General features: G+C 36.9%; 1 protein-coding gene across 3 annotated transcripts in view; it reads right to left on the reverse strand.

The window, feature by feature from the left end:
• Positions 1 to 12,628, reverse strand: part of DENND1B (DENN domain containing 1B) — a 153,929-nt gene that overhangs the window by 62,664 nt on the left and 78,637 nt on the right. For 2 of the 3 annotated variants that reach the window (XM_062613426.1, XM_062613428.1), the window contains 4 exons: positions 12,336 to 12,416; positions 10,190 to 10,249; positions 8,319 to 8,372; positions 4,727 to 4,837 (listed from right to left, as the gene is read on the reverse strand). In XM_062613426.1, the coding sequence (XP_062469410.1) occupies positions 4,727 to 4,837; positions 8,319 to 8,372; positions 10,190 to 10,249; positions 12,336 to 12,416 (306 nt within the window). The remainder of the gene's footprint in view (positions 1 to 4,726; positions 4,838 to 8,318; positions 8,373 to 10,189; positions 10,250 to 12,335; positions 12,417 to 12,628) is intronic. The other variant, XM_062613427.1, reaches the window with a different exon arrangement.

A 12,628-nucleotide genomic window follows, 5' to 3' on the forward strand; every position in this document is an offset into this window, starting at 1 on the left:
ACACTAACATGCACAGTGTGCTCCCAAAACCACACCCCAGTGACCTCACCCAGCCATAAAGTGCTGTTTGGCAGTTTTTTAATCATATCCATGAATCTCCAACATGTAAGCCACAAAGAGATTTAAGTGAAGTGAGAAACAGATAACCATCACAGTTGTTTTCTGATTCAGTTGTCAATTTCACTCCTTTGGGACATACGGATTTTAGATTAAACTTAATCTCAGATTTAGGGTGAGTTGCAGGACGAGTGAAAAGATCCATAAGGACAAGATGTTTGGAGTGAGAGGTGTTTTGCTTTCTCTAGTGGCTGGTATTACATTCTCCAAGGAACCTCCACATCTTCCCAGTGCCTCAGCAACCATGAATAGCATGACCATACCTGAAGACTAACACAGCAAGGAACATAAAGCCACCACTCAGTCCACCTCACTACTGCAACTGCAGAAAGCTCTCTGTTCATATAAGCAACATTAAAAGTAACTTCACAAATGTATGTTTGTGTGTAAACTTATATTCAGCGCTTCTTCACCACAAAAAAGAAAATAAAAAAATCTGTATTGTTTATTGACATACATGTTTGGTTTCAGAGGGATCACCAGAGAAGCCTACAGCCACTACAAAGCAGAACTTTGTAACCACCATGCTCTCAGACACATCAGACTTATACTACCTGAAACAAATACTGGTCAAAATGGAGGTAATGTTTAGGCATTTGCTTTAAAGTGTAGCATCCTTTTCACCTGCCAGTGTAGGCCACAGAAGATACACTCTAGTTAGCATATTGCTGACAGGATGATGAGAAAGCTCCTGTCAGACACTGGCCAGCCGGGTGTTTGAGACAAAACGCACAGCCCCAGCTGACTAGTTAGGGAAAGACTGGTGAGGTACAATTACAGAGGCATATGACAAGCTTTCATGCTTGAGTGACTTGAGAACCGATGACATGGCTTTAAACAGCAATCCTTCCTACCTCCGGTCACAAAACAGCAATAAGTCAACTGATGCATTGTTGTACAATCATGATTTATTCCTTTGCTTTGGATACGTGAGAGTGTGATATGATGTTCTGGTAGACTACCACAGCAGGTGCACTTGGGGCTAAAACATCTAGGGCCTGCCTCCAGCATGCATAAAATCAACGCCGTAGTTCAGCCTTCCTGGAAAAGCCATCCCCAGCACTTCAATAATTTATAGTAAGACTGAATTAAAAAAATTATTTGTACTGAAACTCATACAGCTCTATGCAACTAATAATAATACATGCAGATGCAGCAACGTGTGAGGAAACAGTGCTGTGCAAGAACATACAGAACGACATTTCGGAAAGGTCTTCCTTTTACAGCTAAAGTGAAACAACTAACGGCCACCTCTGTGAATAGATCAATTCCTTTGTTTCATTCATCCTTTCACTTAATCCAAAGCCATATAATTTGTTTCTCTTTCACAGTTTACTGTTCAAAAGCCAGAAATGGTAATTTTTGCTACAAACATCTTACAGAGCATAATCCTTCAGGCTAGCTGAATCCATCTCACTCTAACACTAAGACTGAAGCAAGCTGTGAGGTTGTTGATAATCACATTATTAAAGTGGTTGGAAAGTCAAGCTAATAAAAGAATCAACAGTTAGGGGAAATAATGACCCAGAAGCTATGACAGAAAGAAGTGGTGGGAAGTTTCCACTTACATCTTCATAGTAATTGGTAGGGCAAACAGACAAAGATCTCCACCAAAGGAGCTTTTAAAGGGGGTAAAACCACAGCAAATCAATTTAAAGAAAGATGTAAAGAACACCTAATAATTGTAAAAATCAGAAGATTAATATAAAACAAGTTCTGCTTGCCCGAAATAAAATAAACTGACAATTGAAACACACCCCTTTTTTTTTCCCCTAATTAAAAAATTCTATTCAATGGCTTAAAATAGGCAACCCTCTTTCCTCTTCCTCTTTTTTCTTCCAATGTAAACCTTGAGTACAATGAAAGCATGAAATTTAGAGGGCAAAAATGCTAGACAAAGAATTCCTGTACATAAGCAAGTGTAGTTATCCTTTCCTGACCCCCCACAAGAAGGGTGAGGAGAAAGTGAGCCAGGCCTTGAATTATGCCTTTTGTTATCAGTCACTGCCCTGAGATAGTGAACCGAGACAGAGCTGATAACTTGAAGGTGACATCACAACCCAGTCTTCATGAACTGACATACACACTTGATATTCAGTTAACCCCAAAGATAAGGAACAACTCCCTTAACAGAAAGTTGCACTTGAAAGCACTATTTTTGAACAAATAATCTTTTCAGGTATCAAGCTGTAATTTAGGAATATTAAAACATGACCTTTGCAACAAAAAGTACCAGTCTGCTGTGTTTTGTACACAGCAGTAAGCACAATGCTAGCAAATGCTAATGTCCAAATACACTCCATTTGCTTATTTGTATTATATTAAGCGATCCAACATTTTAATGAAGCAATATCTTATGCCAAAAACATTTAATCATTCTTGGCAAGCCAATTAAATTCTTACAGGAGGTACTGAGAAGTGTTTAATTTACTTTAAAAACTACACTGCCTTGTAAAGAAGCAAACCTCATCGCATCAGTCCTGTTCTGTTTATGAAAGAGATTAGCAGGTAGCAGCTGTCCCTGAAGTTCCTGATAAGCCAAGTCTATTTTTCTCTTTTATCAGAATGCACTAGTGCAAGTGAAAATTAACCCAGTCCTATATCAAATGTGGATCAGACATGATGTGGCAGTAATTTCATTTAGCTATGACTTAAGTAACACTAGTAGACTGAAGAAATAATCAGAAGTGAAATTGATATGCTGCCTCTTCTTGGACTTGACCTGCAATCTACAATTTACATTCACAACTTGAGACATTCTTCAGGACATCCAAATGCCATTACTAATGTTTGCTATTGTTACCTATCATTGAATGTAAATTTTCAATATAAATTTTCAAGTGAAAACACCATCAAAATAACTACTACTTCATTAAAAGTTTGAAATAAACAGCTGAATTCTGAACAAAGTTAAAGCTTCTCACAACAGGCATACTATATTTATTGCTCTGTAATGACTTCCACAGCGTTTGGAATGCGAACAAAGAAATAAGGCAGTCTGGATCAGTGCAGTATGATCCTGATACCGCCTCTTCTCATCATATAATAGCAACTGAGAGCTAAGATGTCCAGCCTAACAGAAACAGGTCTTAAGAGGATCTACATGCAGCCCAAGAGTACATTTCCAAATCATGTTACGCAGACACACTCCTACCCACCTGCAGAATAAATCTTCCACAGGCACAGAGCTGCCATTGTGATTCCTATCGCCACTCTACTAAAGCAGTAAAAGACTAGGGCCAGGTTGCAACACTCAGTTCTTCCCCCAGCTATTTCAGGGTTGGGGGAGGTGCAGGTAAAATACAGGCATTTTCCCAAGATAAAATAAAATCTTTGGTGGTTAAAATAATATTTCAAAGACTGGTAATTTGAAGATCATTCATTCACTATTTTTCTGGTTTACAGTTGCTCACGTGACCTCTGCTTATATGACCCCATATTTCTTTTACTCCCCAAAAAGGAAAATAGTAAGGCAGTTATGGTTATTACCACCAAGAACTGTAAAACCTGTCAGCCCTGTAAGGCTATTCTGAGTCTTCTTCATCTTCAATTTACCTTTGACTTAAAAGAATTTAAAGGTGGTTTATCCACTATTTAGTACCTGAAGTGTCTCGCTCCCTGCATGTTCATGTATGTATTGCACCTGCAAGTCTTTGAAAAATATTAACTTTCAATACTATATCCAATGGGTTGAAAACAGCTGTTCATTTATTTGGTAGTACAAGTAACAGTGTTCAGGAACATAATGTTGATTTTCCACCACAGAAAACATATTAAACAAAATTATTTTATGCAGTAGTGTTCAAAAAAAATAAAGGTATTTTTAATGACTGCGCTTAACAAGCTAAAGATTCTGCATAAAAAATATATTCTATGTGAAAGCTCTTTATAAAGTGACAGTCTTATAGTAATGCAAAATTAATCTTGGGAATATTTTCAAAATAGAGAATATTTAAAAAAAACAGTAAGATTCTGTGAAGACTAAAACAAAATAATATCTGAATATTTAGGCATACTTCCAAAATGAAACTCAACATTCTTTTATTAAGTAGTCTATGCAGGCATAAAGCAGGAAAAAAAAATTAATTTAGCCTAAAAACCTTTAATAAAAAAATGCTATTTTGAGTTGTACATTATTATCAGTCTGAAGAGCTGCTCCAAATCAGAGATATTACAGTATGCACTCCCAAACCACTCTAAGAAAGATGAATCTATCTATTACCAGGTTAAGAAAGCTGCTATTATTATGGACCCTTGATTCCTTTCAAGTAGCTCCAATGGCATAAGCCACAAGTGAATAATAAAGATCTTATAATAGCCCTTAAGAATTCTTTTTAGGTTAGGAGGCACAGAAATGAACTCAGGAGAGTTAAAGAACTCTCATCTCCTGATAAGAAAAATAATTAACCTGACTTAATGTATCTGAGTAGTTCTTACATAAATCAGACTTTTGTACTTCAAGAGCCAGACTAAAACCATATATCAGAAGAGTATGTAGATATTGTCTTATAAGTACACATGGAACATATCTAAAACCACAAAGGTCTGTAGGTCATTTTGTGAAATGTTCAATATATTCCACTTAAAAGGAGATGTGTGAAGTACTTACAGTGCTTAGTTTGCTAGAGGTAATAATGATTCGTCTCTCATGCAACATACTGGCATAAAGTTGCAGCATGTTGTTCACATCCACAGCAACAAAATATTCAGTGAGGTTTCTCTGTTTAAATAAATAAGATGTTAACAATACAGCAACAACAGTAGCTAAGTGGAACATTAAATATATTACTTAAAAAAAAATAAATATATTACTTAAAAATAAATAAATCTGTCCAATTAGTAGGTGGGGAAAAAACCCACCCAAATCATGAAAGAATTATTCTTAAAGCAAACAAATTTTGATGTAGAGGGATTTAAGTTTTAAAGCCAATGAAAATCTAATTTGGTGTAAGTTATTCATATTTTGCTCATTCAGTTATGTTTGTGAATTTAGACTTGTCCCTCCCTTTTTTTTCCCCAAAAACTTTTGAAAAATATGACATTTGGCATCATACCCGTAGCACCATATGCTAATTAAAGTAACCATTACTCCCAACCCAAAAACAGATCTTCCACCACTGCAATAACTGTTCTGTCATAGCTACAACAATAAAACTGCTATTTTGCCAGGCTCTTTCAAAGTCAACACATTTTATTCTACTTCAAGTACAGCAAAACAGCTGGCTGAAAAACACCAAGTTTTCACTTGAGCTGTATGTACCAGACATCAAATGTCTAGCTGCGCTGGTAGAAGGTACTGGGTCGGTCCCACAGACACACTTTTCACCCCTAAAAAGAACCCCACTGCCATATACACTGTGGGGTTGAATGAAAAGCAAACTCACCAGCACCTTTTATTCATAGTTTAGACAACTCAAAATGGGGGGGGAAGAGAAAGAGGGTGGGGGAAAAGATCTCTTAAGCTTAAGAGTACTTAAAGAAAGATCTCTTAAACTGAATTTAAGAGTATTTCTGCATGGCACAGTGCAGAGACATACAATAAGCTTCTGAATAAGCTAAAATGGCTACCAGCAAAAATGCCTGGGACAACAGCAAATTTTTGGAAATGCCAGACAATACATATGAAAATATACTAATACACCTCATAATATACAGAGCATTCAATTTCACACATTCATTATTATATCTGCAACCAGAACTCTTATGCATCTCAGGAAAAACATATTACTGAATATTAATGTAGGAGGTCTACTAACTGTGCTCCAACCCAAGGATAGCAATCAGAACACTGGAACTGTTAGTCTATTCTGGATGTGGCCAACAGCTGGCTGCAAGGCAATGCAACCCTGAAACCAACAGTGAGGGCAAGACAAGTGGTAAAGGCTTTAGGGCCGGGTGACCCTGCTGACTGTCGGCACCTCTCCTATCGGGGCAAGGACATAGCTGCCGGCTACAGGCTCTCCAGCTCACAGCCCTCCACTATCAGGGAGCGCAGCATGGGGCAGAGCTACCTATCACCGCCTGCTGGTTTATCTCCTTACAGACTCCACTATATGAACTGTTAGCTTGGATGATTATCAGAAGGTTGACCTCCTTTTTGGATATATTAAGATATTAAATTTAAAAATATACTGAAAAGACAAAAGAAGATCCAATGGACGATCCAGTTTCATGTAAATTCAGAAATGTATTATTAATTCAAAGGCCCAGTCCATGCTGCATAAAGTTTCAGAAGATATGAAAACAAGAGCTTTAAGGATACAAACACTCCAATGAGACTGAAACTTTGATCTTTCGTGTGCTGCTTTTAACTGGTTGTTTAACTGGCCAATCCACCTTGATAATTTGAGTCCAATTTGCCTCAGATACCTTCTAACACTACAGCTGATAATGGTAAGCTGATCCTGCTTTGCAAAAGCTGTCGTAAAAAGTCTGCAATCTTGCACAGACCAGTGGATCTTTGGGAGACAGTTACAGTTATTCTGTATTACACCTGAAAAGTTACTGCCCCTGAAACATGGTGATCTTGGAGCAAAGAATAAGGAAACTCATTTTATTGCTAATTTACTGTAATTACCTTCTGTCTTCACTCCCTGCATGTTCTAACTCTCCATTAGTACCACATTATCTTGACTCAGAATTATAGAAAGGCACCTTCAAAATTACTTTTCCTTTCTCCCACAGAATAAATCCAAAGTGCTACTACCACAAGATCTCCATCAGTCAGAAGCTAATGTGCTTTCCCACATTTTCTTCAAGTTGAACGCGTAACACAACTTTGAACCTCCAAAAGCTATGCTTTACTAGAATCCCAACTAGTAAGCTAGAACAGAAAATTCTTTAAAATAAGGAATTCAGCCCATAAAATGAAACAGATCATAGAATCATAGAATGGTTTAGGTTTGGAAGGACCTTAAAGATCATCTGGTTCCAACCCCCGTCATGGGTAGGGACACCTTTCATTGACCAGGCTGCTCAAAGCCCCAACCAACCATTTAAAAACTAGGGTCTGTCCTGCCCAAAGAGGCCTTGTAGCAACAATTCTCTCTTTTACTCCTCTACCCAGTAACTTTGCATAGCTCTGGATTACAACAAGGGCTGCACCTTGTGCAGAATCCTTTCCACCATCACAGATGCACCCAGAGACCTTCCCTCTGCTATAAGCACCCTACCAATTCTTACCAGCCCAGGTTTCCTGGGCTCTGTTTCCTTCCCCTTCTCTCTTCCCTTGCCCATCCCACCCTGCACTGCAGGGGCCACTGTCCAGCTGAGATGCTGAGAGACACAACCTCCCTTCTCACCTGCAGCATGGAGGCAGGGAGTGGATGGCTGGGACCTCTTCCCCACCATGCCCCGCTGCTGCACCAACACAGAGGCTGTGAGCACACTTCCATCACACCTCCAGCACTAACACCACATCTACCAAGAACGAGTTCTGCAGTGCTGAGTGATTTTGTACTGGGGTGAACCCCCAAAACAGCTCAACTTTCATAAGGAAGTTGTTATTTGAAAGTGTAAAAATGCACATCTATATATTCATACATCCATATTCAAGTCCAGATGCAAGAGTGGAAAGCAGAAAGTTTCGAAGCTCCTTATTAGTTGTTATCCAGATAAACACATCATAGAGAATGTGATCTGAGATTACATGTTTGCAACCTACCCCCAGCACCATCAAGGATGTAGCATCTATAGAATGCATGTCTGGATAAAAAAATAATAATAACCACCACCAGCATTGCTGGTGCATGGTTACCATCCAAATGTAAGCAGGTATGATATGTTTTCAGAAAGCCTGAAACAATGCCTTCTTGCACAAAAAAATAACTGCATATCTTGATAGCTGAATTTGCAGCTTAGCAATGCAGCGTTTATAGGGCAGGTATTCAAATAACACGAGGTGCAGAAGTAGAATATATTTTACATAAATAATCTCAATAAATGCAAACAAGCCAAGTAATTATGAACAAAGGGTGGCTGCAGCAGTGGGCAAAAATGCCCTGTTAATGCTTTAAAACAGGTTAATGATGAATGCAACAGTAACTACAAGCTAAAGGTTGTAATAATAGACATCAATCACACTCTAAAAACAGCCATGGATAAAAAAAATCTCTTATTGATAAAAATAAAAAAAGCTGAGTTCAGCCCTACCCACAGAATTAGGTTGATACTTCTAAATAAATAAGAAACTGCATACTTACGCTTTCAGGGATTGTTGGCAATCCAGTTATATCAGGAGTAATGAAATACGAGTGCTAATCAATGGGGAAAAGGAATTAATAATGTATGCACACAAAAGCAAAAAATTCATTTTTAAAAAACCCACCCTTTAGGATTGCCACCCCCATCTTTGTTTAAGCAAAAAGCCATTTTTCCAATAGCATTCCTACCACTACTAGACAAAGAATTAAGCAGATCATGACATAAAATGACAAGCTCTGGTTCAGCACAGCACACAAACCAAGAGAATAAAACGCTGGCTGCAGTTTTGAAATAACACCTAAATTAACCCAGGTTTAAATGTTGTCACAAGCCTGAGAGCAGCACTGATTAACTTAGACATTGATTTAGATATTGGAACAAAAACAAACCAAAAACGTGAAAGGACAAAATGTGAATTTAGAATGGAAAAGGAAAAATCATTCACATGAGAAAATTAATTAGCATAGAAATATTATTACTTGATAGACATTCTCTTTTCTTTCCAAAAATCTTTGATTCAGAAACATGCTAACAGAAATACAAGGTCTGACAGCTTGAGATTCTGCAGTCATTTATGAAATACATTAGCAGTTTTATGCATCTTAGTTTGAGGCCATCTAGGATGTAAATATAAAATGGATTAAACTAAAAACAGATGTAATTTAAACTATTCTCATTAATCCAGTGTGTTTAGTGGCTATCAGACATGGAATTATCCCAGTTATTTTAAGGCATTTTTGCATATTAGTCTAAATCTTCAAGGTCAGAAAACCTTAAGTGCGTACTAAGGAAATGTGATTATTGGCTTTTTAGCTTTTATTTGTTTTGAATGGAATTTTGACATTTTTCATAGACTTTCTTTGGGTTTATAGTGTATTTTAAAACTATAATTAACAACACAAAGACACAGTTTGTTTTCAAGTCAAACTTGCAAAAGATATACCAAAACATTAAGGAAGTCTATAAGATATTAAATGTGTCTTGTGTTTGAGAAAAAAAATATCAATACTATTAACTCTGTTTAGGAGACTTATTAAACCAGCTTGATACATTTAATAGAAAATGTTCCCCACAAATTAGGTCATTTGGCCAAAGTAAAAAATTTTAGGGGGGAAAAAAGGCTTAAAAAAGGCATCCCATAAACATCATAGCGCTTGCACAATAAATATCCCAGGTTATTGTTTTGCAATAACAGAGAGAAAAAAAAGCTAAGGTTTTTTTACTCTAGTCAAGAATAGGAAAATATTCAGAATAATGGAATGCCTATGTTCTTCAGAAGTATATTGAGAACAGAAAATGATTTCCTATATGGAATAAGGTCACAGAATATTTATCAAAAGATTTCTGAGTAATGAAGTTAATAACTTAGAGAAGTAATTATTTATAATTAACAAAGTAATAATATTTCACTCATTAAACAGAAAAGGAAGTCAGAACTATGAGACCCATTACTGCAGTCATTAAGAGTCATAAAGCAGCAAAAATAATGTAGTATGGGGTCCTTGTACATCTTTGTGAACTCCCTTAGGAAGTTGTACAACCTTGGAAGAGATACTAAATTAATAGTTGCTGTCCTGTATAAAGTTTTCTCTAAAAGAACACTAGAAAATGCAAGCTTTCTTCATCAATTTAAGAGTTTGATTTTGGTTGTGCTCTTTGCAAAAGAATTATGACAGACAGCTCTTAAGTTAGATTGATTTAAACAGATTAGGTACATTGATATTAGACAGTTCTTTTAGGCTAAAGACAGCAGCAGAATTTCCTGAAGGAGAGATATAAATAAGCCTGAAATCAAAAGAGAGATCCTATAGCAAGCACTTATTTCTTTAATTACAATAAGCTTTAGATAGTCACTGCCTTTTAAACTCACCAATACAAGACAAGGATGTTTTTTCAAATCTTGCTCACTTGCAAAAATCATCTCTTGGTTCTTATGCAAGATGAGAGAAAGATTGAACAATTGACTTTGTAGTTTTCCAACAAAAAAGACCAAAGCTGACTCTAATGCTTTCAATATTCCAAGTTTAAAATATTGGCTGAAATATGTTTTATTCTTTGCATTCATCCCCTATTTGAATTAGCTTTTCCAACATAGAGAAATGTGGAGGGGGAGGGAAAGGAGATAATAACTTTTATTATAATTATAGAGGCACAATCACCTTTATTATACCTCTATGGTTAAAATAAAAGTGACCCAAACTACATGTAAGCTCAGGTTGCATAGAATGAATGCTCACCCCTCAAATTTCAGCTGCAAATATTTGTTACAGGGACTGATAGGTTAGAGATGAACTTAGTCCCTAACTGGACAAGGGATTTTGCTGTCCTCCTGACCAAGGATTACTGGGAAACACCATGTATCCAGATATTGGGCACAATTTATGCATAATTATATACATGCAGTCCTCAGTACCACTGTAGTCTGCCATCCGAACCTCACTTCAACACCTACAAGCCCTGCAGCTACCTGAGTAAATGTGAGGGGGGATGCTAATTTTGCATCAGGAACTTTGAATTAGACTCATCTTGGCACAATTAAAAGCCTCAGCATGATGATACTTTTACAATTGTTTTTCAGACTCTAACTTCTTTTTAAGTCTATTACTACTGATGGTTGCAGTCTAGCTTATTTACAATAAACAAAGAGCATGGAAGGATCACCAATATAAAAGCCTAGGCACACAAAGTTAGAACTGAAAGTGACATAAACCTTTCCCTGCAGCACTGAGCACTGCAAAAGTAGATGCCTGTAGATCCTGATCTGTAGCATTCTGATTTAGGCTAATCTATTCCTTCCTGCTCTGTCCCACCTGAACCCACAGTATTTGCTTGACTGTACCTGCAGCCAAGCATTTGTCAAATTTATATTACAGCCTAATGAAAAAAAAATAACAAGGAATGTGAAAAAATAAAATAAGGCAGCAGTATGCTAAGCAGCAAGGTAACTATTGCAACAGAAGTGGTAGACTTTCCATTTCTGTATGCCTTCATACTAGGACCATACACTTCTCTAGAGTCTGCACTTTACTTGAAGTATTGGGCTCAATTCTAAAATAAATGAGTTAAAAGTAACAGGAAATGACACAAACAAGGTCAAGATAAATAATCTAAAGATCTTTCAGTATGTGCATAAGGGAAGCCTTTATAAAGTCACTTCTTTCTGTGCTCTGCAAACTGTAATAGTTCAATCAAGAAACAGTTATTTGCATATAGATATTTATGAGTGCAGTAACTGTACAGACGCTTTGAACATGAATAACTTAGAGACAGCAGAGGCTCTGTGTTGGCTTTACATTCCATGCAGGCACTACAAATGTATTTAAACATGCACCCATATGCTATTTCTGTTAAGAACTTAAGGAACTGTATCATGGACAGGCCCACTTTTTGATGTTTCTGCAGCAACACCACTTCACCAATCAATGTCCAGTCCCACACCATGAAAAGTCAAAGCACAAAAGCAAAGTAGGCATGGACACATTCTTTCACCTAGATGTGCCGAAAGTTTCAAGTAATGCAGAACAATTCTCCTACCATCTTTCCTACAGAATTTTTGCATAGTCGAGAAATACTAGGAAGAAGGGGAAGGACGATGGGAAAGAAGCTTACACAGATTTTTGTCCAGTCCTGCAAGTCTACCTACTCAGACTTGAGAAGCAATAAAACAAGAGTTAGTATCTCCCGATTCACAGCAGGAGAAGCCAAAAGTATCTACATGAAACAGCTGGAAGCACAAAAAAAGTTGTTTTAGCACTGCTAGATGCCACTGCAGCTTACTTTATCATCCATAGAGCAAACTCACAATTTCTGCTTCTTTATGACTATAAGGGAACAACATCAGACAGAGACAAACTCTACTCTGCGCAGACAAAAAGAAAAAAGTTGGCCAAGCCACTTAATGATGGGAAGTAACACAAGTTTACTCCTTACAAAGGCAGTTTGTGGGGCTTTTTGTTTGTTTCAACCTTATGTACTACTTTATAGTCTGGAGCAGGAGTTAAACAGAGAATACTTACCACACTTAAACTGACTAAAACATTTGCCTTTGGCACAGGATGGCTATACAACGATTTCAACAAATCATTCGAGTCGTTTTCCTATAGGGAATGTAATTAAAGGTAGTTAATTATTGTATTAAGAAAAAAAAACATTTGCTACACATTAAACTATATATTGACAAAGATATGTATGTTTAATGAGAAAGACAACTGTAATTTACAGCGAAGTATTTAAATATTAAGCATAAAATTCAACCCGATTTTCTGTCTCAGAAAATGATTGTATCTGCAAGTCAATCTTTTACATATTT

The sequence above is a fragment of the Pezoporus occidentalis genome, unplaced genomic scaffold, assembly GCF_034315485.1.
Source record: "Pezoporus occidentalis ecotype Australia unplaced genomic scaffold, CSIRO_AGI_Poc_V1 ctg167, whole genome shotgun sequence".
NCBI classification, from domain to species: Eukaryota; Metazoa; Chordata; class Aves; order Psittaciformes; family Psittacidae; genus Pezoporus; species Pezoporus occidentalis.